The sequence below is a fragment of the Dendrobium catenatum genome, unplaced genomic scaffold, assembly GCF_001605985.2.
Source record: "Dendrobium catenatum unplaced genomic scaffold, ASM160598v2 fragScaff_scaffold_1117, whole genome shotgun sequence".
In the NCBI taxonomy this organism is placed as follows: domain Eukaryota; kingdom Viridiplantae; phylum Streptophyta; class Magnoliopsida; order Asparagales; family Orchidaceae; genus Dendrobium; species Dendrobium catenatum.
In genome coordinates, this window is record NW_021319579.1 from 2,160,025 (window position 1) to 2,186,605 (window position 26,581).

General features: G+C 37.6%; 2 protein-coding genes across 3 annotated transcripts; both read right to left on the minus strand.

The window, feature by feature from the left end:
* Nucleotides 1–2,692: 2,692 nt before the first annotated feature.
* On the minus strand, nucleotides 2,693–18,990 carry LOC110103269. 2 transcript variants are annotated; one of them, XM_028698643.1, is made up of 8 exons: nucleotides 18,610–18,632; nucleotides 17,832–17,942; nucleotides 17,637–17,748; nucleotides 17,412–17,494; nucleotides 6,664–6,727; nucleotides 6,455–6,572; nucleotides 3,187–3,341; nucleotides 2,693–3,027 (listed from the first exon to the last, which is right to left on the minus strand). In XM_028698643.1, the coding sequence occupies exons 2-8, from the start codon at nucleotides 17,936–17,938 to the stop codon at nucleotides 2,929–2,931; spliced, it is 738 nt and encodes a 245-aa protein (XP_028554476.1). In that variant the 5' UTR covers nucleotides 17,939–17,942; nucleotides 18,610–18,632; the 3' UTR covers nucleotides 2,693–2,928. The 2 variants fall into 2 exon arrangements, with proteins under 2 accessions (XP_028554476.1, XP_020687570.1); XM_020831911.2 differs by lacking the exon at nucleotides 18,610–18,632 and adding an exon at nucleotides 18,856–18,990 and having other exon boundaries at nucleotides 2,697–3,027.
* A 5,085-nt stretch (nucleotides 18,991–24,075) lies between these two features.
* Nucleotides 24,076–25,998, minus strand: LOC110103262 (protein ALP1-like). Its single transcript, XM_020831895.2, has one exon. It carries the CDS (start codon nucleotides 25,736–25,738, stop codon nucleotides 24,383–24,385), a length of 1,356 nt encoding a protein of 451 aa, XP_020687554.1. The 5' UTR covers nucleotides 25,739–25,998; the 3' UTR covers nucleotides 24,076–24,382.
* Between the last annotated feature and the right edge of the window lie 583 nt (nucleotides 25,999–26,581).

The window sequence follows — 26,581 nt, forward strand, 5'->3', positions numbered from 1 at the left end:
TTTTTCTTAATATTATATGGATTTATTTTTATTGCACGGATTTGCTATTATTGCATTATTCTACTGCTCCTATCACTGGATTGTTACTGTTACTGTATAGATACTGATATTATTTGATACTACTGATTCAATGTACTTATATTAAGCATGTGATATACTGAGCACATAATATGGAATGCATGTATAACATGTATACATTCATATATGATGTTATTACATTAATTTAATTTCAACAATCTTTACCGATGCTTTGATTTGATGCTTTATATGATTTCTGTATTGATTGGCATTATTGATATGACAATTGCTTTATAAATTTGACACTCGTACTGATTTAGTTCTTTACTGACTTTCGTACTATAATGTTTTACTTGTTAAATATTCTACTACTATTGTATATGAGTTTTACTATTTATGCATTGATTCAATGACCCTATGAATATAATTATTATGATTTGACTACTGATATGCATTTTGCTCATTTATCGTGCTTTGAATTCAGTTATATATTTTAATGACCTATTGGGCTTTTTAAGCTTATTATATGTGGTTAAATGATTTCAGGTTAAAGCATGAAAGCAGGAGTATTGTTAGCACATGCATAATGTTACACTGCAGGAACACTACACCTCACTCAACATCAACAGCCAACGACCTCGCTCAACTCCACTCCTCTGACATTCTCTACAGGCAACGACCCTGTAGCCAACGGCTCTGCTGTCAACGGCCTCTTCATGATGAGAAAATATACTCATCCCGCTTATATATACTCAAGCATTGTATTGAAATATTAAGCTGAAGAAATTAGAAAATGAGAGATCTCAGTTCTTCAACTCCTCTATTTTTACTGTTCATCTTCTTCTTTCTCTAACTGTGCAGGTTTCTTTCATGGTATCAGAGCAAGGTCGTTCTGAAGGTGCCTGAACTTGAGTTTATTCATGGCAGATCCCTCGGCAACACACTCCTCCACCGGAGCTTCGCAACCACCAGAACTCCAGCCATCAACAATGATCGAAATCTCTATCCCCACCTCCAATGGTTCCCAAGTCCACATCTCATCCTGATGACAACTTGCCATTCTTTGATCCAACGCAGTACAGACGTCTCGCTGGCTCCCTCAATTATCTTACAATAACCCGTCCAGACATTGCATTTCACCGTTAACAGCATATATCAACATATGCAAAGCCCCACCATTGCAAACTACACTGCCCTGAAGCGTCTTCTTCGCTACATCAGCGGGACGATCAACCTTGAGCTACCACTATCAGCTGGCTCATTGCAGCTCAATTGCTACTATGATGCTGACTAGGCCAGTGACTCTCTCGATCGCAAATCCATCACCGGCTTCTTCACCTTTCTCGGAACAAGCCTCATTTCCTGGTGTGTCAAGAAACAAGTCACAGTGGCTCGATCCTCCACAGAGGCGGAATACCGTGCGCTTGCTTCCGCCACCTCCAACGTCATCTGGCTCCATCGTCTACTTAAGGACTTCCGGATCACACCCATTCCGACAACCACCATTCACTGTGACAACACTTCAGCGTTGGCATTAGCTCTAAATCTCGTCTTTCATGCTCAAACGAAGCACATTGAAATTGACTATCAATTTATACGTCAACACATTCACAGCGGCACAATTCAAGTGCAACATATCAGCACCACTGATCAGCCTGCGGACATCCTAACAAACCCGCTACCCATTAAACGCTTCGAGGAGCTCAGATCCAAATTATGCCTTCGCTCACCGGACGCTTCATTTGCGGGGGGATGTTAGCAACTGCATAATGTTACACTGCAGGAACACTACACCTCACTCAACATCAACAGCCAACGGCCTCACTCAACTCCACTCCTCTGACATTCTCTGCAGGCAACGACGCTGCAGCCAACGGCTCTGCCGTTAACGGCCTCTTCATGATGAGAAAATATACTCATCCTGCGTATATATACTCAAGCATTGTATTGAAATATTAAGCTGAAGAAATTAGAAAATGAGATATCTCAGTTCTTCAACTCCTCTGTTTTTATTGTTCATCTTCTTCTTTCTCTAACTGTGCAGGTTTCTTTCAAGTATGAGACAGATCATGATTCTTTAAGTTCTATATCTTTTTTTTCTAGTTATTCTTTTATACTCATGATAGGATATATATGTTATGATTATATAGTCCTGGGTGTATATAATTTTTGAGAATGAATATAGATGTATATATTGATATTTTAAATTATAAAATCTATTTTATTATTTATTACTGATAGATGATATTAAATAGCTATGGGTATTATTATTTATTAAAAGATTAAAAGAATAATTCTTCCCATTTAAATTCTGAGACATCACCTAAGATTCCTAAACATTTTTTTTACACATACATATTCAAGATTAGGCCACACTCTGCCATTTCTATCACTAGTATACAGGAATTAGCTAAATTAGGCCACACTCTGCCATTTTTTTTTTTCTTTACGAAATGTTCACATAGAAACTCAAGTCTATTCCATTATTCTACTTTATCTATATGTGGGTTGGATCCACATGCAAAATTAAGATGTAAAACCCACTTTCTATTACAATGAATTTTCTAGTGTACGCGCACAGCCGCACACATACATACTATATATATAAATCGTGCTAATCAGCATGACAAGGTGTAACTAGAACCTGTAAAATAGTCTGGAATGAACAAATATGTAAATGTTCAAACTCATTGTTCACAACATTATGTACATTTACAATGTCAAAAAACGGAAAAGGTATGTACAATCATTCAAGCAAGTGAAGTGCCAAATTGATCCCTGAAGCTATACATTCAACAGAAAGTAAGTCTAATGCCACATAAATTGATGCAATTTGTTCTATATTTTAAGTCTAAAAAAATGGTTATTTATCAGTCCAACATGGAGTTATATAGCAGCGTAAAGATATATTTACATGGCAGAGTGATCATCCACATACTCCAAATCAAATGGGTCCTTCAGAGGCGCCAGCTTACAAACATTTTGTATGGTTGCCAGCCATGAATCCACCTGCAAAAAGGGTTGAGAGATTCAGGAAGAATATCGTTGATTCGGATGTGCAAGTTATTCTGTGTGGTATATTTTTTTACTTGGGAGACTTCAAAATGAAACCAAACGATCACAGAAAAGAAGAAGAAGAAGAAGAAGAAAGATTGAAAATGTACAAACCTGCATTTTCGAGGCACTTGAACATTCAAATCTTAACCCAAGGGTTGTTAAAATGTAAAATGCATATCTTCTTTGTTCATCTTCGTGTAAAAAACTTGCGAGAGGCCCAGCTTCAACAATGTCGACCAACATTGTAGTATCCTGAGGACTCAAATCTGTATCAAGTGTCTTTATCTCAACACCATGAGGGAAATAGAAAATCTACCGCAAAGGAACAAATAAAGGGAAGTGCATACGATTTTCTCAAGATCTACACTATTATAGACCTGGTTAGCAACAAAATAAAACATAAAAGTGAACAAATAAATGGCAGTGAATAAGATTTTTCTAAAGATATGACATTATTATAGACCAGGTTAGCAACAAAAGAAACTGAGGGTGGAGTCATTTTTTCGCTGAAGTAGTTAAATAACAAGGATTCTACAGCAACCTGGCAAGTTTGTCCAATCAGATATTGAATTTCTGCAAGCATCAGCTGGTCAAACAAAGCAATTGCATCCTGAACTAATGGAATTAGAAGAACTTGATTAAGTAGCACTGACATCAAACCGTAAATATCCATCCATTTCTTTCTCTCCAACAATACCTATATTCTGATTTCAGCAGCATTCTGTAACGAAAATTGGAAATAGATTCTGCTGTGCCATTTTGACTCGTTTTGTGATAGTATTTTAATGTTAAAGAACTTGTGAACATTTTCGAAATCAATGTGCAGCTAGGCAAATGAGAGTATGTTAAACTTTCTTAAAATCTGATGAAGCATTAAGCCAAAGTATAGTGCAATGTAAAATGAGTCAAAAATAGCTAGAAACTATGATCAATATCTCACCCTGCTGGCGGATTTACTGTGAGGAGCTCACATTTTTTCCACTTATGCACTTTCTTCCAACATTACTCGTTATTAGTGGCATTGTCATTTATTGTGTTATCCATATCTTGTTCGAATTCAAGAATTTGTCACTCCCTTCCAAATTTGGATACTTTCTTTGTGAATTGGGCAAACATCATCGTATCATATCCATCATCCACTACTAGTTGTCTCCTTCCTTTAGAGTTAAATTGGGGTTCGATTCCTATTTTGAACAATCAGGATTTTGTCTTTTTTTTTTAACTATATTAATTATTATTCTCAAGTTGCATACGGCTATATTAATTAAAATTTTGGTCAAAAGTTTTTGATACTTTCTTTAGAAGTTTTATCCAAAAACTAACGTTCAGTTTTCTACTTCATCAGAAGTTTTGCACGTTAATAATGCTTCAAAATACATGCAAAGCTGATTTTATAATTTTTGTTTTGAAATGGCATTATCCATCAAAACAGATGCCATATATCTCTCAACAAAATGGAGTAGCAAAATGTAAAAATCATCATAGCCTCAACGCCGTCGAACACCTATGTTTCACATGAATGCCAACCAATTTTAGAGATATATAGTCCTTACTGCAAGCTATCTTATTAATTGTATTCCCAAAACATTTCTCAACAATCAATCATCCATAATCATTTTTTCTTAATATGCCTATTTTTACTCTTATTCTATAAATGTTTAATTTTACTTGTGCCCATTTATTCTTTGGGTACTCTCAAACTCAAAAAAGAATCTATATGTTATAACCCCCTTAATAAAAAATTGTACACTTCAGCTAATATAACATGTAATTAGAGCACCACTTAATAAACTTTTATTGATCAGATGTTGAAGGCCTGACGCTCACCAATCATTGACACTAGTTTATGGTCGATTGAACTCCCCTCCATCTTGAAGAATGATTAAGTCAACCACTCACTATCACCTGACCTCCACTATCCCTTGTGTACTATCACTCGAAGCTTGTTAACTGTCTTTCAATGCTCACTAGCCATAGCCAACTTCAATACCTCCAGACTCCTACAAGTATCGTAAAAGACGACTCACAATTTAATTATATTATATGGTATTAACACCTTCTTCGCCTACAAGAAAAAGCTTCCCTTTGTACTCCATGATTTACACCAGTGGAACCATTCAATTGGGCTATGCCTATGTTTTTTCCTTCTCCCGAGTTTTTCATGCAAAAAAAAAAAAAAAACCATATATATGTAATGTGCTAATTTAACTTATCTGTGTGTGTGAATTTTCATATAATCTTGAAATGTTTAAATCACATCTAACTCCATGAAAATTCCAATACGTAACAACCACCACTATCCTCTAACTACAACTCCCACTTTACTTCCATGAGAACAAGAAAAGGATAAAGGGTACAATAAGCCACATTAACATTTAAATGATGTAAATATAACTATAGATGATGGAATAGACCTATCTGTTACATTCAAAAAAGTTAGGACGTATTTTTGCCTATATACTTGCATACTTTTATATTGCAAGCCTTGATTCATAAACCCGTAGTCCAAACCTTGAGGACCTAGAAGTAATTATCTACAACAGATTTATATCTTGGATGTAAGTTATGCATTCGAGATATATCCTTTACATTTTTTTTTCTCTTTCTTATGATGGTGGGGTGGTGCAGCAGTAGAGAATGTTTTCCGAGTGATGTACCATTACAGAGTGCTTGTTTCAAGTTTCAAGCTGGCTCTGTGTCGGACCAGTGTGGTGCTCCTAATTACTAAAATAGGTCGAAGTTAAACTTGACCAACAATACTTGACTGTTTATGATTAGCAGAGGTATTGGAAAAGATCCCATCCGCCTAGTCAGTTATGAAATTTCATCCTTCGGTTATGGAGCCAATTCCAAAATAATTGAGATTGTAGAAATGCAGAGAAATTAATAACTAATCAACAAAGAGGATTTTAAATCATTGAAAACAAGTTTTAAGTTTTGTTTGGGATGGCTTTTTTATTGCTTCTTAAAGCAGCTTTCAAGCACAAAAAAAATTTAACTTTTATACTAGAAAGTTGTTCCAAATGAAGCCTTAGAAAGCTAAGTCCTCAAGAAAGTGATATAAGCAACTTTCTATAAGGGACACCCTATAACAAAAGGCATTGTGAGACTTCAAACTAGAAACTACGCCATCAATCATGCTTAGCATTTTATGAAACCAGTACAATAAGCTGTCCAAATTTTATGAAACCTGCCAACCGCACACAATCGTATCCTTAAGAAATTTCTATCAATGGCATTGAATTTAAAATAAAGGACGTCATAATCATCATCATTAACCTTTACTCAACATCTGAATGAAGATTACTTAATCCTCAATTTTCAATTCATTTATGTTGTATGCCACATTAGATGCTCACTGAGTCATAAGAGTTATTACCAGTAGATTTAAGGTAATAGAAGATGCATTGTCCATGAAGCACAACAAATCGAGGCAGCCAATCATTAACTTCTTCATCATCTAAGATAGGTGGTTCCCCGGGAAGTTCCGGCCATCTCTAGATGTAGAAATCAAATTATCTGGACATTAGCAAACGGTATAGACAAAACCTGTAAATTAAAAATAAATAACTACGAAAGAGATTATACAGTTCTAATATGCAGATATCCCGAAAGTTGTGCAACTTTCAATAGTTCATCTATATGTTCCAACCTACATCAAACAAACAAAATATCTCATTAGATGTTTTTCAATGCAATTTTTCCTTTAAACCACAAACACGAAGGAATGGAGAGGAAAATGTTTTGCGGAACCATTGACGAGGGTAAGGGGCCTATTTCTATTTCATGCCTCCATTTGAATTATCCAAGTAAATCCAAACTTCTATTACTAAAATAATTTGAAAATAGATGAAAGAAAAAGAACTATCAAATACTATAACTATCACAAAATTGGAATGTAGCTAGTACTGGAAGATTGAAAAATATGAAATCATGAAGGGCTGAACCATAATAGTAATCGAAGCAGAGATCAAAAGGTGGAGGCCGATTAAGCAGATACTCAAATATGAAACCAAACTAAACATAGATTCAAATACATAATAGTCCTCAAACTATACATAGTAGGTAATACCAGTTGTATTAAAGCCCATAACAATTACTTGCACAAGAAAACTGTACGAGCAGGAGTGAATAAGAATGTGTTCACCCTCAAGAAAATAGGTGTGAACCACGCTCTTATAAGCTTAAGGTCTTTATTTTTTTGAGGTAGATTGAATTTTAAATTAACCAGATTTCTCCTGAGAGTTATTTCATGGCTTATTTAGATCTGGGCCCTACTTCCTATGAGCGCAAGCCCTCATAGTTAATTACCCCATTCTAACACGTAGAAGAGCACTCTCGATTAAAAATGAAATTATATTTAGTCTGTACATGAAGTGTAGATATATGTGCAATAGTGTGTGAATGTTTTAAACCCTGGTTGTGGGAGATGAAGGTAGACCCGATCAAGATCCCATGATTCCGTGATCCCGAGAATACCGACCATTGAACGTAGTGTCCAGGGAATATGATTAGCAGCCATGGGTTACCTCTTTTCAGGGATCCCGAGTAAACTGAAGTGGTTAAATGTGGGTTTTATATTGGTTATGGTTTGGAGCTCATGTCTATTAGATTGTCCATTAATTTGTTTAGTTTAGCGCTTATGGCCTATCGTTTGAGGTTATCAACATCATTATCCCTGCATTGTCGTCCTTTTTATTTTGAGTCCTTTGTATGAGGATATGTATAATCTTATGTTCTTCTTCTAAAGTTAATGAATAACTACAATTGAAATTCCAGCTTTTGTGTTTCTTGGTGAGTTTGTGAGTTTTGGAGAAGAGCCTTGGAGAGGCTAAGCGTATTACCCAACAACCACCCTCGAGTGAGTTCTTGGTTCTCTAACCTTTCCCCCACTTTTCTCTCCTTTGTACCCATCGGCCAAGGATCACCACCAAAATCCCACCAGCCACCTCTTAGCCGCCACTTCCCCAACCCACCGCCGACCAAATAAGAGCCTCCCTCCCCAACCACACCACTTACCCCCACCCCCAACCGCATCACTTTCCCCGCACATCCACCCGCCGTCCTCCTCCCTCCACCCTCACCTGCCGGCCGCCCCCTCCCCCTAAGCCTTTCCCTACTTTGTTTTCTTATTTCCTAATATAGATTTAATATAATTAGGATTAATTTTGAATTCAAATCCAAGTAATTTGAAATTCAAAATCTTTCCTAAAATATGAAATCTATTTTAGGAAGGTCTTTAAACCTCATTCAAATCAATCCTCAATTGAATGAGATTTAATTTATCTTCCCTAATTTAAGTTTCCTTATTAAAGCAAGCAATAAACACTTGCCATAAACACCTCCCCCTCCTTATTGCCGCCGGCCCCCCATATTAAATCCCATTGGGATTTATTTCGAATTCTCCCAAAACTCTCTTGGAAATAATTCCTAATTCCCCTCCACCACTCTTGACTGAAATTTCTTAATCCTCTACACCCCTTCTTTCCAAAAGCAAGCATTGAGATTTGGAAACAAATCCCCTAAACCCCTCTCATACCCACCGCCCCTACCTTCCCTCTCTCCTCTTTAATTAAAATTACACTCCTAAGGATTAATTAGAGGATTGCTTGACACCTTTCCCTCCACTTTAATTTCCCAAAATCTGAACCTAGTTCCCCCAATCCACTCCCCCTTGGCCGGCCAATCTCTCTTGCTTTCTCCTACTTGAATTCTTGAGAGAAATCTCTCTCTTTCAAAGGAGAAACGACAAGGACAACAAAGGGAATTTTCCTCCAACTCTTTCGACGCAACGAGATCGATGCATGGCCAATCCCGATCTTGATTACGGCCTTGCCTACGACGAGCAATGCTTCGTGCACATCCTTCACTCGACTCTCGACTTTCTTTGACGTCAATTCAAATATTGACAACACCGTCGAGGAATACGTGGAGCGCACTAGATACGCTCGTGGAAGCCATAGAGGAGCAACTTGGCACCATTTAGTGGAGGATTACAACCCAACCGTGATAAAGGTTTACCAATCTTCCTTCTCTCGTATTTTCATTGTCTAACTTGCTCTTGTGGTTTGATTGATTCATGAAGATCATGTTCATCTATTTCTGCCAAGCCTAGTAATCGTAGGACTTGAGTTTGATATATATGCTTCTAATCTCATTGTTAGCGTAGGGATTTGTTTGAATGCTACTTAATTTGCATGTTATTGATATTCTACATTATTTTGATGAATCAAGCATGTGGCAAGCGGCTTAGCCTAAATGTAGGCACCCCTTTCTTGTTTTATTTTATCGTTTTAGATTGCTAACAGCTTTAATCATAATTATTTTTATCAAGGAATCGTGCAAATTCTTATTACATCCATTTAAAAGTATCCTAGTCCTGCATCAATTAGGAGGGGAAATAAGAAGAAAATTAATTAGGAAAAGATTTTCTAATAGAATTCAATTAGGAGAGGGAAACTATTAAGGAAAGAATGTTGTTTTGGGGGGAATTAGGAGAGTTATGGTTGATCCTAGGGTTTATTTTAATTATGTATGTTTTTTTCCTTAGAGAGTTCGTAGCGGCATCTAGGTCTTGTGGGAGAGCCGATCTACCTCTCTAATTATAAATCACATGTATCTTGTTTTCGCATTAAAAAAATAATACAAAATCAACCACCATTTGGGATTTCCTGCAGCTTTCCTAGTGATTGTTTGTTGTTTTTACATTGGAGACGTATCAGATTGGCTAGGGATTAACATGATTTACTACTAGGATAAGAACTTTGAGATTTTAATTGAATCATAAATTAAGTTGATTTTTGCGCCAACCATATCCACTAGCATAGATGCGGAGTTTATAAATAATTGTCTTAAGGCGTGTGATTCCTTCGATCTTGTGAGTACAAGTTGGATGTATAATTCCTTCAATCATGATAAAGTGCGACTAGCTAATTATGGAAAAAGTCATCATTTTGTACCAACGTGAGACCTAATTTTTGTTATTTTGATATTATATTCATTCTATTTCACCTACATAATTTGATATTAAATTGTTTAGTGCTTTCAAAATTTATCAAAAATTAATATGTAGGAATTCCAATTTGTGGCAATTAAAATCAATTTATTGCAAAATGTATTTGTTTCTCATTGATATTCTCATATTATTTTGATCGTATTATTATCAATTGGGTTATATTTTTGAATTAATTGGTGGCTTGTAATATAGGAAACTTTAATTTTCTCTGCATGAAATAATACCACAAATTTATTAGAGTAAACCATGAGTTATCCTGCATTTCATTTCTTAATGATCCTGCCACTGCATTTTACTCAATAAACCTATTCAATTTTTGAGCATGCAAGATGAAAGAATAGGGATTCAATTATGTAAATGCCCTCTAAATGGAATTTTGAAGGTAATTGATGTAGAAAAGCTAGAGAAGGGATTGCGAAAGGGTAGATTTCTGGGTACAAAGGAGGGATGATTAAAAATAAAGAAAGAAGATAATGTACCAAAATTGGTTGGGTGCAATTTGATAGGAAATACTTGATTTCAAGTATTCCCTAATCACTTTAGCAACAAATCTCAAAGCGAGCTGCTGTCCACAGCAGGAAATCAGCCAAAAACAGTAGAAAAATAGAGAAATACTGCATGAGATGAGGAGAAAACGCTTGTATTTTACTAGTAGACAATGAAAATAGCAAAGATACAATTTGTTCTTCAATTCGAGAGGAAGAACGTACTCTCCAAAGTCTCCGGCGAAGCCAAGAGCCCAAAACAAAACCTAGATCTCAAAGAGAAAACTCAAATTCAAGATGATCCCAATTTCCCCCCCAATCTCCTAATTAAATCAAAATAATCATAAAGGACAATAATGGATTTTCTAAAACAGTCCCCTCATTCAAATTCTCCCTCCCAAATCAAAATTAATCCCACGTGGGGTCCACAAGAAGCTCCGCCTCTTGCTGCCGTTTCCGCCCAGTCCGTCGCGCGTAGCAGTGGACCGGTCTCTGTTGGACCGGTCCAACCGGCCCATCCTGGGCCGGTCTAACACAATTCCAACAGTTTCTTCAACCATAGGAAGGAGGCAAGAACTTTCCATCCAGGAAAGAAGATCAATCATCAATATATCACTTTCCTAAATAATTGTTATACAAGTTTACTTTTTGGTATTACATGACTGCAATGTGACTAGATTCAAGAAATCTATAGCATATTAAAATATAAGAAAAGGAAGATAATATGATTCTAATTGTTTTCCTTGCCAAACAAGAAATATTAAAATATAAATATCATGCGTAAAGATGAATGAAAAAATTAGAAACATATAAAAACGTATTGGAGAAAAAAAATCTGATAAATGCTGCCTTGTTTAACTTGGGCTAGTTATTTATATGCGTATATATTGACTTCGTGCAACTTAGCAGGAACATGGATTACGCAATACAGCCTAGCTTCTTTTAGAGTAACCCTGTTTATTGTTGACACACAGAAACGACTCGCAAAAACGAGAAGAGGTAAATGAGAATCTAACAATCTGGTTTTACAGCATAAACCAATTCATTGTTTGACTTTGCACTATGAGAAATTTATACATTGAGTCTAGAGAATACAAATATCTTTCTTAAAAAAATCATCCAATTCAATTTTTTTAACTTCACCTAAAATCCATCCATCTTTCCCAACTAACTTTTCTTCTATCCATCTTTGGAGACTTAAGGAAACCAATCAGTATGGCAGATGTATTATGGATTCCAGTAAACTACCCTATAGGCTTATATGTACTGTGCCATGCATTCTAGTAAGCCATAAACAACAGATATTTCCATTTAATAAACTTAATATGCAAACATTTTTTCTCTTAAAGAACTTGTTAGATTTTTTTGCATTAAAAAACTCTTACATTTTGAAATTAAGAGAAATTCAGTTATAGAGATTGGAGAATATCAAACAAAAGCCGTTCATCTAATGATTCATATATCTCATCAGGACTTATACTTTCCAGTGTGGAACCTTCTAGGATTAACCCAATCAAGTTGTCTGTAACCTTTTTGCTCATCATACAAATAAAGAATATCATCATCAAATCTTATCACGACCAGTTTAAAGTTAATTTCCTAGAAAATGAAAAAGAGGGTATTTCTTTCAGCAGAGGCTTATCATTTGTAACAGGATTCAAGCAGAAAAAATTAAAAGAGGATATAAGGAAAGTTTCAATCAGCTCATATGTTTGTGTTTATCTTCATGAGCGTTGGATTTTAAAACTTAAATTACCATCTATTAATCTCTTACCACAATTTCTAGGGTAATAAACTTACATATTGTACGCTAAACCAACAAATATACCATAATTAATATTTCCCATTAACCACTTATAGATAAATTTTCATTTTTCCATATCATTTCTGTAAAATAACAAGCAATGAATTGTTAATCATCATGTATTATCTCCACCGTTAGATTATTATCTTGTAATATAAGCCGTTAATATTGTATAGCTTAGGTCTATATACACCCATGTAAACAGTAATATCAGGAGATAATAATATAGCTTTTCATATCATCTTCTTCTTCCTGTTCTGCGTCTTCTTGATACTGTCTTCATGGTATCAGAGCAAACCAGGTAATCTCCTTCATTCTTCTTCTTCAATGGCAGCGCAAGAAAATTCCTCTACCTCCTCTGCTATTCCACCGTCCTCATCCTCATCCACATCCACGAACATTTCTATTCCCGCTAACCTCAAATTCTTGATGTCCAATGTTAAAACTATTTTGAATGTTCAGCTTACTACCAATAATTACCACATTTGGAGATCTCAAATTTTAAAACTCTTCTCTGCCAACAATTTTTTCGGATATCTTGATGGTTCATTCTAAAACCTCCAAAACAACTCATTCTTGATGATCATACCGTTACAGTTAATTCCCACTATCATTCTTGGAAGCTCATCAATCAAAATTTGGCATCCGCCCTATTTTCTACCATTTCATCCTCGCTCTTACAATATGCCTAAATCTTGATTCATGTATGAATATTTGGTTCACTTTAAACCTACGCTTACAATCATCCAATCACTCGCGCATCTTGCAACTCAAGAACAAACTTCATCAGATACAAATGCGTGTCGCACTATGGTGCAATATCTCTCAAAAATAAAACAACAAGTTGACGCCATTACTGCAGCCGGTTCACATATTGAACCTGAAGACATTATATTCTATACGCTTAATGGTCTTCCTTCTTCTTACAACACCTTCAAGACTTCAATCCGGACTAAACTGCATCCAATTCATCTGGACGAGCTATATGTGTTATTATGTAGCGAAGAAACCAACATTGCAGTCGAAAATCGTTATGAAAGCTCTGAGCATAACTCAACGGGATAATCTTTTGCTCTTACGGCACCTCAAGGTCGTTCGAGAGGCAGATCCCGTAGACATTCCTCGACTCAGTGAGGTGGTCGATCTCAGTTTCTGATCGTCGGCCCACTGTCTCTATTGAATGTCAAATTTGTGAACATTTTTGGACATTCAACTACGAATTGTTGGCACCGCACAAATCTTTCCTATAAAACTTCTACACATTAGGTGTTCTTAGCTCATGATGAATCCCCTCCGGTTGATTAGTTTCTTGATTCAGGTGCAAGTACTCATCTTACCTCAGACGCTTCTCAGATACAATCTATGCAACCATATGCTGGCAATTCTCAAGTCCAAGGTTGAAATGGAACTCAGCTTCCCATCGCTCATTTGGGTCAAGGCATTCTGCCTACACCCGCTCGTAAGCTTCAACTTTCTCATCTCCTTCATGTTCCACATCTTACTCATAACTTTCTTTATGTTCACTGATTAATTAAAGACAATAAATTCTATATTATTTTTCATTCTAATGGTTTTACCATTAAGGATTCTCGGACTCATCATCCCCTTCTTTGGGGTACCAGCCGTCACGGACTATATCTTATTGAGCTACTTGTTGCTGCAGCCTCTGCCTCCCTTGCTTCCTATCCCACCTCCCTTCTTACAGTTTCTACCAATACTTTTGTCTGGCATTGAAGACTTGGACATCCTGCTGCTGACGTTCTTCATGTTGCTTCAAGTTCTCTTAGTCTACAAAAGCACAGTTTTCATTGTGATTCTTGTGCTGGTGCAAAAAGTCACCGCTTACCATTTTCTTCAACTGTTTCTAAAACTACTAAACGTTTAGAAATACTATATACTAATGTATGAGAACCTTTCCCAATTTCTTCTACTCAACATTACAAATACTACATTTTGTTTGTTGATGATTATACTTATTATAGTTCGATGTTTCCCCTTAAACATAAATCTGATGCTCTTCAAACTTTTCTACATTTTAAGCATTTGGTTGAAAATCAATTTCAAACGACCATAAAAGATCATCATTTTGATCGTGGTGGTGAATGTATCAATAAATAATTTGACAAATGCTTGCAAAATTTCGACATTGCTCACAGACTTACTTGTCCTTATACCCCGCAACAAAATGGAATTGCTGAAAGGAAACACAAGCATTTGCTTGAAACAATGTGTGAGTTATTATTTGAAGCTAATATCCCTTTCTCCTACTAGGTTGATACATTATTAACTGATGCTTATCTTATAAATCGCTTACCATAAAGTCTAAAAACAACATGTCCCCTTATCAATGCATATTCAATCAAGCACCTTCCTATAACCATCTTTGGGTGTTTAGTTGCCTATGTTATCCTTGGTTATCGCCAATTCAACAACACAAACTTCAGCCAAGAGCAATTTCCTGTGTCTTTCTAGGTTATGCAGCTCATTCTGCTGGATATAAATGCTTGGATCTTCTCACAAATGGTGTGTATATATGTGTATATATGTATATATATATATATATATATCGCCATGTCAGATTTGTTGAAGATATATTTCCATTTCGGTCAGCTACTTCTCAGACTACTCAAACTCATTCCACTACAATCCCTCCATCAACTGTGTTGATTCCTCCTCTTACTCTGATTCCCACTTTCGTTTCCTCTGGTAATCCCTCTTACTCTTCTACCACAACTCATCTACAGCATATAAATACCTCTCATCAAACTTCATCAACCACTGCCACTCCTTATGTCAATCCTTCATCAGAGTCCACAACGCCATATGAAACTCCCTCCACTTCAAATTCAACCACTTATCTTCCACCTCCAATTCAGCCACCTTCATCATCAGCTCTTATACCTTGTCACCCTATGATTATGAGGCGGCAAACTGGCTCTCTTAAACCAAAATAGGTGTTAGATCTTCAACACACTATTTTTCCCCTTTCTCCCACTTCTTTCTCTGAAGCTAATAAATTTATAGTTTGGCGTTCAACTATGTCTATTGAATTTCAGGCCTTACAAGCTCAGGTACTTGGTCTCTTGTTCCTACTTCACCTGATCAAAATATTCTTGGGTGCAAATGGTTGTTCAAGACGAAGTTTAATTCCGACATAACCATTGCCCATCAAAAGGCTTGTCTCGTTGCACAAGGATTTAAACAAGAATATGGCTTTGATTATACGGAAACTTTTAGTCTCATTGCTAAGTTTCCAACTATCAGATTACTTCTTATTGTTGCTACTACATTCTAATGGCCGGTTTATCATTTGGATGTATCGAATGTGTTCCTTCATGGAACTTTATATGATCAAGTCTACATGAAGCAACCGCCTGAGTTTATTGATCCTCAATACCCCAATCATGTTTATCATCTTCATAAGGCTATATTTGGCCTAAAGCAGTCTCCTAGACAACGGTTCTCCACTATATCATCTTTGATTGCTTCAGTTCGGTTTTAAAGCAAGTCAAACAGACCTATCACTTCTAATATTTCACAAAGGTTTAATTGAGATGTATCTCCTCATTTATGTTGATTATTTTTTTCTTACTGGAAATAATTCAAAAGAACTTCAACGCTTCCTTCAGACATTACATACGGTTTTTAGCTTACGCAACTTGGGTCAAGTCACCTATTTTCTGGGAATTAAGATCACAACTACCTCTATAGGTCTACAGTTGTCTCAAAAATGGTATATCACAAATCTTTTGAATAAAAATGGCATGCTTCATTGTAAACCTGTTACCAGCCCGCTACCATCCAAACTTCCGCCACTCTCTGAGTCTGTTGAGCTGTTCGATCAACCCAAATTATGCAAACAATTGATATGATCACTTTAGTATATTACTATCAGTCGACCTGATATTGCATTCACTGTCAACTATCTTTGTCAGCATATGCAAAAACCGTATCAGTCACACTTCCAGCTCCTCAAACGAGTATCTAGATATCTTACAGGCATTGTTGATTATGCTATGCCAATCCTACCTTATACATTTCAGCTTCAAGCATTTGCAGACTCCGACTGGGTAGCAAATCCCACTGACCGTCGCTCGATCTCCGGATATTGTGAGTTCTTAGGAGATAATCTTCTCTCATGGTCTGTCAAGAAACAAACGACTGTTGCTTGATCATCTACGGAGGTGGAATATCGTGTTCTCTCCATAGCGGCCAGTGATGTTTTGTGGATAAGGTGTTTTCTCTCCGACTTCAAAATTTTGTGCTCTACTCCTACACCTGTCTATTGTGACAACGTCTCTTCCTTAGCCCTTGCAAGCAATCCAGTGTTTCATGCAAGAAAAAAATATATTGAAGTCAATTATCACTTTATTCACGACTGCATCAAAAATGGGCACATTTCAACTCATCATATTGCATCCTTAGATCAGTCAGCTGATAGTTTCACAAAAATAATGTCTTATGCTAGATTTTTGCAACTTAGAAACAAGTTAACAATTCACTATTAACTTGAGGGGGATGTTAACCATCATGTATTATCTCCACCATTATATTATTATCATGTAATATGAGTCGTTAATATTATATAGCTTAGGTCTATATATACCCATGTAAACAGTAATATCAGGATATAATAATATAGCTTTTCATAACATCTTTTTCTTCCTATTCTGCGTCTTCTTGATACCGTCTTCATGAACTAAGTTAGACTAAGGCTTCGTTTGGGTAAGCTTTTTTACTATTTTCTAAAGCTTCTTTCTAGTAAAAAAATTTTAGAACTAAAAATTTTTACACTAAAAAGCTACTTTAGAAACCAATAAGAAGGTCGTCCCAAATGAAGCCTAAGATAATAATAACACCATATGTATACTATCAAAATTAAAGAACAAGGGCCACAAATTTGAGCCACCACATAGACAAGGAAAATGTTCGGGCAAATACCAAAAAAAAAAGGAACAAAGAAACAAAATGACCCACGTGGATCCTACACTTTCATAAGAATGAGATACTAGATAAGTTTCAAGTATCATACTGTGCTTTCAAATGAGCTTCCCTTTCTTCAGCATATGCAATTTCAGAGCGAAGAGATTCTACTTCTGCAACACTTAGCTCCACCTGCCCATTCAACAACTCATCTCAATCAAAACATAAAAAAAATACATGTTACCAAGAGAGATAAGCACTCGAGTTTAAATTAAACAATGGATATAGTAAGCAATATTATTAACAATAATTCATTATCACTGCTTAAGCACACCTTATCATTATCACAAGAGTCAGATGACCATGGAAAACGTGACAGGCGAAACAAGTTCAACATTGAAGCAGAATCTATCACTTTCCTTACCGCCCACGAATGACTGCGATATCTGCATAAAAAAAAAAGCATTAGAACCATTAAAGGTAAATGAAATTTAAATATATTTATGCAATGAAGAAGAAAATTAAGCACCTTAACGAAGAACCATTTCTTTTCCTTGATTGCAGGACATCATCAGATTCTTCACTCTCTTGGAAGTGATCAGGGTAAACCTCTACTTTGGCATAAATATCATCCATTAAGCTGCAATTGTAGGTTAAGTAACCACTTTTAAAGTTAGTTGAGCCAATCATAATTGTGTCTCTTTTTTAGAAACACAGCATAATTAAAAAAACTTGACTTGCAAACTATACTTTTCACTCACATGAAAACTGATTCTCACAATAAAACATAATGAATGCTGTAGGTAACTAAATGATCAAAGCCACAATAATTACCGAGTACTTAACTCCTGTAGCAAACAAAGAATACATCAATGGTTATATCAATTGCCCGATTTGTAACAGAAAATTTTGATATTATTTCCTTGAGAAACACAATATATAACACAATAAAACCATCCAACAAAAGGCCACTGGCCTTTCTGACCAGAAGATTTCTAATTGGAAAGTAAATAAAGTGGCTAAATAGATTAAGATGAACACAATCTAATATCTCATTAGAACAGAGACCCCTTAAGTTAATTATTCTGAAAATTTAGAAGTTCTTTTAAACTCCTCCAAATCCTCAGCTGTGATAAAAAGTTTTATTGAAATTAAACAACTTAACTTTCTCAAAAATAAATACATAAATTGATCGAAATATTAGATATATTTATAAGCTTATATTAAACGGATTAATTAGTTCTAATGCATGAATTAATCTGCCTTCTGAGAAATAACTCCAGACAAAACAGAACAGGACTAATTACAACTCCAAGTCAACTCTCCACTTGGATCACGCGGTTCCATAGGCGGCTTGAAGATTTTTCCCTGTTATGAAGCGATCCAAATCTGTGAAAGGTGAACCGTCTAACCTAATCCTGACTTCAGAACCAAGTAAGCTCATGCTAAACCCAATATTGCCAGAAAGATAAAAAATAATATACAAGCTATGCCGGAAAAGGTGGAATTATGTAAACTCAAGAAGGGATAAATCGGAGAGCAGAGCTTCGAACCTCGAAAATTACTTTGCTTTGCAGCGATCATCGAAGCTGTCCGGTTTCGTGGAGAGGCCATTCACGACAGGGAAAATAGACTCCTCAACGTAGAAGAGAATGCACGAGATAAAAAAGACGATTATAGCCCTCCTCCCGCCACAATGGAGTAAACGCCTAGAAGGTTCTTTTGGCCGGGGTAAACTGGTAAGTGACTCCGTTGTCGAGCAGCGACCCGAAAACTAAATGCCATCGGATAAAGGTAGACCCGCTCAGCGACCAACTCGACCCGATAACAAGGCTTTCCTCTCAACAGCTTTTTTACTGATTTATGAAACAAATTCTTAGTACAATTTTTTTTTAACTTAAAATTTTGTATTAAAATTTTGATTCATAAAATAATAAAAAAGTTATCTCAAATAACGTCTAAAATTTTGTTTGGGACAACTTTTTTGTTGCTTCTTAAAGCAGCTTTCTAGTACAAAAAAATTGTCCCAAATGAAGCTAAGTTTTCGTTTCAGACAGCTTTCTTATTGCTTTTTAAGACTTTATTTGGGATGACTTTCTTTATGCTTCTTAAAGCAGAATCCTAGTACAAAAATTAAACTTTTTGTGCTATGAATATACTTTAAGAAGCAATAATATAGCCGTCTCGAAAGATGCCTAAAACAATTTTCTAGTATAAAAATTTTTAGTTTAAAATTTTTTTTACTAGAAATCTACTTTAAAAAGCAGTAAGAAAACTGTCCCAAACGAAACCTAAGTCTCAACTATCATTTTAGATAATTAAATTTATAACAATTAAATCTGATTAGTATTATAAAAATAGTCAAATATTATCTCTTAGCTGCTTTAAATTTTAATTAATCAACAAATTGAATAAAAACTGAAAGATATATAATGAAAAAAAGTTATATTTAAATGAGGGGTCTAGTAATCATTGAATTTACTATGAGATAAGTACAACATTTTAAAAATTAATCAAAATTTATATTACAACATCTAAGATAAATTTTAGATTTTTGAGGTTCATTATGAATAAAATTCTGACTACCATACATGATAATCTTGAAGTGTTAGGTTTGGCACTATAGCATAGTAAAATTATCCTTTGTAACTATTGGGCCATGAATAATTTCACTTATGATATCCATCTTTCTCTTTGTCTCTTTTTATCTATATAATCATTCACAAGAGACTGAATTCATAATTAAAGTGGAACTACTTATATTAATATTTAAGGGAGTGGTTGTGCACTAAAATCTCCTTGATGTTATGATTGTGGGTCTCAATTTCTTGAAGATTCAAAGTACTTTTGAATTTTTAGATTCTCGTATTCAAAATAGAGAAGAAATTAATACATCATTAAAACGGACGTGTCTTAAAATCTCCTCAAAATTAGGACAATTAATTTTTTTTTTGAGATCATAAGTGTTTTTATAGCTTTTAGATTGTGACATAAAAAAGTGATAACTCGTTTTTTAAAGAATCCATCTAATTAAATAGGAATTTTATCATAATTTTCAAATTTTAAAGGACTCAATTATTTGGCCAAAAACTCCATAATTGATTATGACGTCATTGAAATGTTATTTTCAATAAACTTCTAATCAAAGTAATTTAGGTAACAGCCTGTTGCGGGCTAGAAAATACGCGGCGATAGAGGTTTAATTCTGCGTCTTAGCGTTGAACGGATAACTAGCTCACACACAGAGAACACAAGATTTTTAACGTGGAAAACCCTTGAAAAGAGAAAAAATCACGGGGCCTAGCCCAATTGAAAATGATTCCACTAGAACTTTGAATCGGTTACAAATGGTTGAATCACCTTCAGGGGTGTTCAGATTACAACTGGTTACTATCAAAAAGGAGTCGGGTGTTAGACCCAGTATCACTTGGAAGATCGGATGTCGATAGTCCGGACGTGAGCTGAGCGTGGGGTCTGAATGTCGGGCCTTGAGTGACGTCGGGTCTTCGGCAGGACGTCGGGTCTTTGGTAGGACGTCGGGCCTTAAACAGGACGTCGGGTCTCCAGCAAGGAGTCGGGTCTTCAGCAGGACGTCGGGTCTTCAGCAGGACGTCGGGTCTTCGGCAAGACGTCGGGCCTTAGGCGGGACGTCGGGTCTTCAACAGGTCGTCGGGTCTTCAGCAGGACGTCGGGCCTTCAGCAGGACGTCGGGCCTTAAGCAGGACGTCGGGTCTTCAGCAGGACGTCGGGTCTTCAGCAGGACGTCGGGCCTTAGGCAGGACGTCTGGTCTTCAGCAGGACGTCGGGTCTTCCGCAGGACGTCGGGTCTTCAGCAGGACGTCGGGTCTTCCGCAGTGGTGCAACAAAACTCCGGCGAGGCTTTGGCGGTGGTCCGGCGAGGTTCCTGCGGTGGCCAGGCGAGACTCCTGCGGTTGTCCGGCGGTGGCCCGGCTAGACTCCTGCGGTGGTCCGGCGGTGGCCCGGCGAGACTCCTGCGGTGGTCCGGCGGTCGTCGAAGAGGAGCTCCCTCCTCTTCTTCCTTTTCTTCTCTTCTCCTCTCTCTAGCCTGGATCCCCCTTCATTGTGATGAATGAGGGCTCTATTTATAGATTTTCTGGAGTGACATGACCCGTAAATAGGTGTGAGATCAAGGGCGAATAGGGAGTGGTTTTAATGGATGGCCGATAGTGAACCCTTCGATCATGCACCGTTTGTTAGACATTTGAATGCCTTAGTGATGTTGGAATTCGGAGATCTTGGGCTCGTTGGATTCGTCTCGTCGAGCCGTTCGATTCGAGTATAAGCTCGTCAAAATTGGAGTCCGTTTGGTAACTCGAATTGTGGTTTGAACCTTCCAACAGCGCTTCGGGTTCATGATTTGGGCCCATTTGGGCTCGGATTGGGTCGAATTTGGTGTCGTTGGATTCGTATTTCCAAGACGCTCAGTTTGACAATAAGCTCGCTGAAATCGGAGTTCGGGTGCTCCCAAAATTAATTTTTGAAGTTTCCAACTAGCTTTTGCCTCGAGATTCGTGCCCGATCAAGCTAATTTTGTGATGACGTATCACAGCCCAAACTTTTAACTATCGATATATTTTCCGCTTTGATCTAAGGGCTTCACAATTTTGTCCTATTAGTGTAACTTTTGAGTAGGTTACATAAACCAGGATTTCTCTAGGATGAGTATACATAACGATGTGAAGTTTCTTATGAAATTACAATCGTTACACCAAAAGGTTCATCGATGTTTAAAAGTTTAGCTTATTTTACTTAAAGGGTTTTACAATCTCCTCCACTTAAGTAATTGTCATTCTCATCAATATCCCTATCCCAAAATCATCCAATATGCGGATAGGATTCTAAAGGTAGCCCATACAAGCTCAAGTGATGACTTCCATCACGTAGCATTTTATCTCATATAGTACTTTGTCTTGTATGACACTTAGTTATCATCTTTCTGCTGATGTATTGCTCTGATATCATTTAAAATAACCCAAAATTTTAACTATTGAGATATTATTCACGTTGCCCTAAGGGATAAAGTGCTACGTGATGGAAGTCATCACTTGAACTTGTAGGGGCCATCTCTAGAATCCTATATGTACAGTGGATGATTTTGGGATAAGGATATTAATGAGAACGTCAGTTACTTAAGTGGAGGAGAGTGGAACAAGAATAACTTTGCTTGTTCATCATAGTCTATTATTGACCAATATTAACATCCACCATTGCCCATCATACATCATTAGATGCCTATTGTCACTTCAATCCATTAATAGTAGCACATCATCCTTTGACATCAACATCTATTTTTGGCCGATCAACATTACTAGCCGTCCACTGAAAACTTGTACGATCTTTCCATCAGCTACCCTCCAACACCAACACTTCTTAACAAACTCAACCTATTATAAATCTACATACTAAAATAATATAATCTAAATTAGACCATGATTTTTCCTTTTTTAAACTCACACAAAAAAAATATTATATATATCTCTATTTGCGCAAAATTTGTATATAATTATAAATTTATAATACAATAAAGTCCTCTTTTCCCATCATAATTATTCTAGCCTGTAGCAATACTATCATTTATTTTAGAGATTTTTAAATACATAACACCTAAAACTATATTTAACAATTAAACATATATATTTATTAATATAACACTTAAAACCCCTCTTGTAATCAATTAAAACATTCCATTTAAACCCTCGCTCAAAAATCACTATCAGCGACTGTCTTCCCCATCAATGGCATCCTTTCACGGTGAATAAAAGCATCTCATCGCTTTGATGGCATCATTTCACTGTTTGAGCTCGAGCAATGGAACCACTGGCGGCAAACAGCAACGCTGAAGCTAAGAAGTTCATATACTTCAACCCCAACCCCTCTAACGCAACCGTGGCTCTGGTCCTTGGCCCCAACGGCTGGCTCTGGCTTATCGCTATCATCTCGTCTTCATTCCTAATCTTAAGAGTAAGCTGCTCATTTTCCATGTAGAAATTTTAATGCCAACACAAATTCTTTGGTGCCGTCATTTGGGTGAGAAATTCACTGTCGATGATGAGTTGCTTTGAGCTATTCCAATTTGCCGATGATGGAGGGCATGAGAAATTCACCCTTTTTTTTCTTTTATTTTGCAGCATTCCTTCTGCTTCCTAGTCGTTGGTGTCGCCATTTGGGTGTATTCTTGGGCTAGTAAACTTACCTTTATCTATTATCAAAGGAATTTCCTACTCCTCATCTTCTTCCTGGCGGCCATAGCACGTATTTTAGCTGTAAGCATTGTCTTCCCCGCTAACATAAATGAGGCGCTTTCCTTGAACCCAATGGTCTAGAACATCACCTGAGCGTAAAGCAGGGAGAAGGGAAGCCATGACTATGCGGGGACGATAGTTTCGTCGAACAAGTCTGCGTAGGGGATGTCTGATGCAGCGCGGGAGGCATTGGCGACTGCAAAAATCAGGCTATTGAGTTCATCGTGGACGTCAGCAATGCCAATACACCTTCCTTCGTGAGAACAAACGAAAGACGACACACGAATAAACATAATGGTAGAATAGAAGGAAAGGAAAATTTTAAGTGGTACATTAATAAATATAATAATTCGAATGTTGAATATGTATTTTCAATAATTTTAAATGTTATGTACGTAAAAATCTTTTTTTAAAAATGAATGAGGCATATGATTATAAAGACCTATTATACATATTTATTTAAAACTAAATAAAAATTGTTAATACCATACATTTGTAGCCCGTTCAAACTTATTAATGAATATATATTATATACATAAGATAATTATTTAATCCTAAAAAAAATACAAGATCAAGCTGGGCGTCATTAGTTGAATCATTAAGCAGAATAAGACACCAATCACCTCTCCTCAAAACTTGCAAGAAAGGAGAAGAAAAAGAAAAGAAAAAAAAAAAAGACAAGTTGCATGCGACCCTGTTCCAAAGCCATGGCTTTCAGCTTTCAGATCCAACTTCAATTTAATTCTTACTGCTCCACCTTCACATATACTACATAGCATCACAATCCAAGTAGGCATTATTCATTCATTCCTTTCCTTCATGGATTAATAAGCTTGCTGAGGTGCGAGGCAAGAACACACCTTATCCTCTCCCCAACCTTATCCGCCTTCCCCTCAAACGCCGGGAACCCATCCGCCACCTCCTTTTCCATATCGCTTTCGTCGGGCACAGGCTCACTACACTTGATCAGATAGTTGTGAAGAAGACAAGCAGAAACAATGACAAAGGGCAGGGCTTCGGCGCACTCCTCCTTCCACCCACCGCGCAGTAACTGCCACCTCGCCCGGAGCCTCACAAAAGCCTTGTGAACAAGCTTCATTCCTCGGGCATGCACGGCATTATAAACGGCGGCGGCCCCGCTGGGTTCGTCTGCACCGCTGAAAGGTGTAAGCAGCCATGGAAGCAGTGGGCAGCAGGAGCCGCCGAGGAAGTACCGTGGAACGGATGAACCGACCCCGTTGAGCTGGAGAGGCGGGCCGCAGGCGAGGACGATGGCTTGTGAGGAGTGGAGCTTGGTACGGGGAATGATCTCAGCCGGAGGCATGGAGGCTCGCCATCCGGCGGAGACGTCGAGGAACCTTCCCTCGGAGTCGACCAGAGCCTGTGCGATTACGGACGAGCAGAAGCGAGAGAAGCCGAGGGCGCCGCAGCAGTTGGGGAGAGACATCCAGTGGAATCCTTGGAGGACGCGGGTGAGATCCGAGGAGAGCTCGAAGAGGTGACCGAGTTGGTCGGCGACGGCTTTACAGACTTCGTAGAAGGCGCGGCAGGCGAGGTCCGGGGAAGGGAGGCCAAATCGGCGGGCGACGGCCCGGAAAGAGGCGCCGTGGGCAAGGCGGAAGAGGGCGGCGCCAAGCTTGTGTTCCGGAGGGATAGCGATGACGCCAGAGGAGGCGGCGGATGGGGAGGAATTTAGGGAAGGGGAGAGGGTTTGGAGGAGTAGATAAAATGAGGGTTTTGACATTCGGAAGTTTTCGGGCCATCGCGGGTCGCCTAGGGAGGGGGACGAGGAGAGGAGGCGGAGGAACCAGGACTGTCGGGGAGTGGGTGGAGGTGCGGGAGAGGGGGAATTTAGGGTTAGGCTTTGGGGGGAGCGGCGGAGGAGGGTGAGGATGCGAGCGAGGGACATGGCGGCCGACTGGACCGAGGAGTCTAGCTTTAGGGTTTGGGAGGGGAGGAGGAGTAGATCGCCACCTAAACCTCCGCGGCCGCCATCGGAAAGGAACCGGAGTGAGAGGGAGATGGCGGAGGCCGCCAGGGAGAGGGCTGGGGTGAGATCATCGTCGGAGATCTGGTCTCGTTCTTCTTCCTCTTCCTGCGTTGGATTTCTTGAATTGGCGGTGCAGGTGGTGCAAGAGGACGAGAGCTTCGTGCCGGCCATTACGGAGGCCATCGCCGGCCCTGAATGTATCCACAGAGTAGATGGGAAATGCTTCTGTACCAAACCAGAAAAATTGCGCTAACCCCCAACGATTCTTTGACCCCTTACCTCTAAAACAAATTTAAAACGCTAATTGTAATTATAAATATTCCGTCGTAAAATCATGCATTACCCTGTTTTAGTCCGTAATACTTCACGCCGCATTGAGGGTTTGTTGGAGGAATTATGTTTTTGGAGGCTGGATGGAGAAAGAATGCTTACGAAGGTCAATTCAGACGTATCACATCATCTAATGTATTATATATTGGATTAATTTCTGGACACCGTACCTAATAACTTTTCATCTTGGGGATAGGGCTGCAAGCGAACCAAATGTTCGACGAGCTACTCGTTCGGTTCGATTAAAGCTCGTTTGTGATCGTTTAATTAACTAAACAAACAAACTTGAACAATATTTTAAATACTCGATTCTTAAATAAACAAACTTGAACGCTAGTGCGTTCGGCTCATTTATGTTCACGAACAACATCATTTGAAGTTCGTGAACAAGCTCGACATTAAGCTCGATAAGAAGCTCGACATTAATCATTACATTTGTTACATAGACAATTGCTTTTATTATAAATGTGTTTGTTCATAGATATGTTCATAAACTTGTTTGTTTGATAATTAAAAAAAATCGTTAAATATGTTCGCGAACAAGCTTGATAAGCACTAAATGAACAAACATGAACTGAACATGAACCGAATATGAACACTCATTAATTTAAATGAACCAAACATGAACACAAACAATAAAGCTCGAACAAACATGAACCAAACTTGAACAAGCTGATATTAAATGAACACAAACAT

What these genes read in the sequence shown, in the direction of transcription:
- LOC110103262 (XM_020831895.2), bottom strand. Translation starts at nt 25,738, where the DNA reads ATGGCCTCCGTAATGGCCGGCACGAAGCTCTCGTCCTCTTGCACCACC.
- LOC110103269 (XM_028698643.1), bottom strand. Translation starts at nt 17,938, where the DNA reads ATGGATGATATTTATGCCAAAGTAGAGGTTTACCCTGATCACTTCCAA. An exon ending in GAAGCTCATTTGAAAGCACA is followed by an intron (nt 6,728 to 17,411) that starts GTATGATACTTG and finishes TGTTTGATGTAG; the next exon opens with GTTGGAACATATAGATGAAC. An exon ending in GATATCTGCATATTAGAACT is followed by an intron (nt 6,573 to 6,663) that starts GTATAATCTCTT and finishes TTCTACATCTAG; the next exon opens with AGATGGCCGGAACTTCCCGG.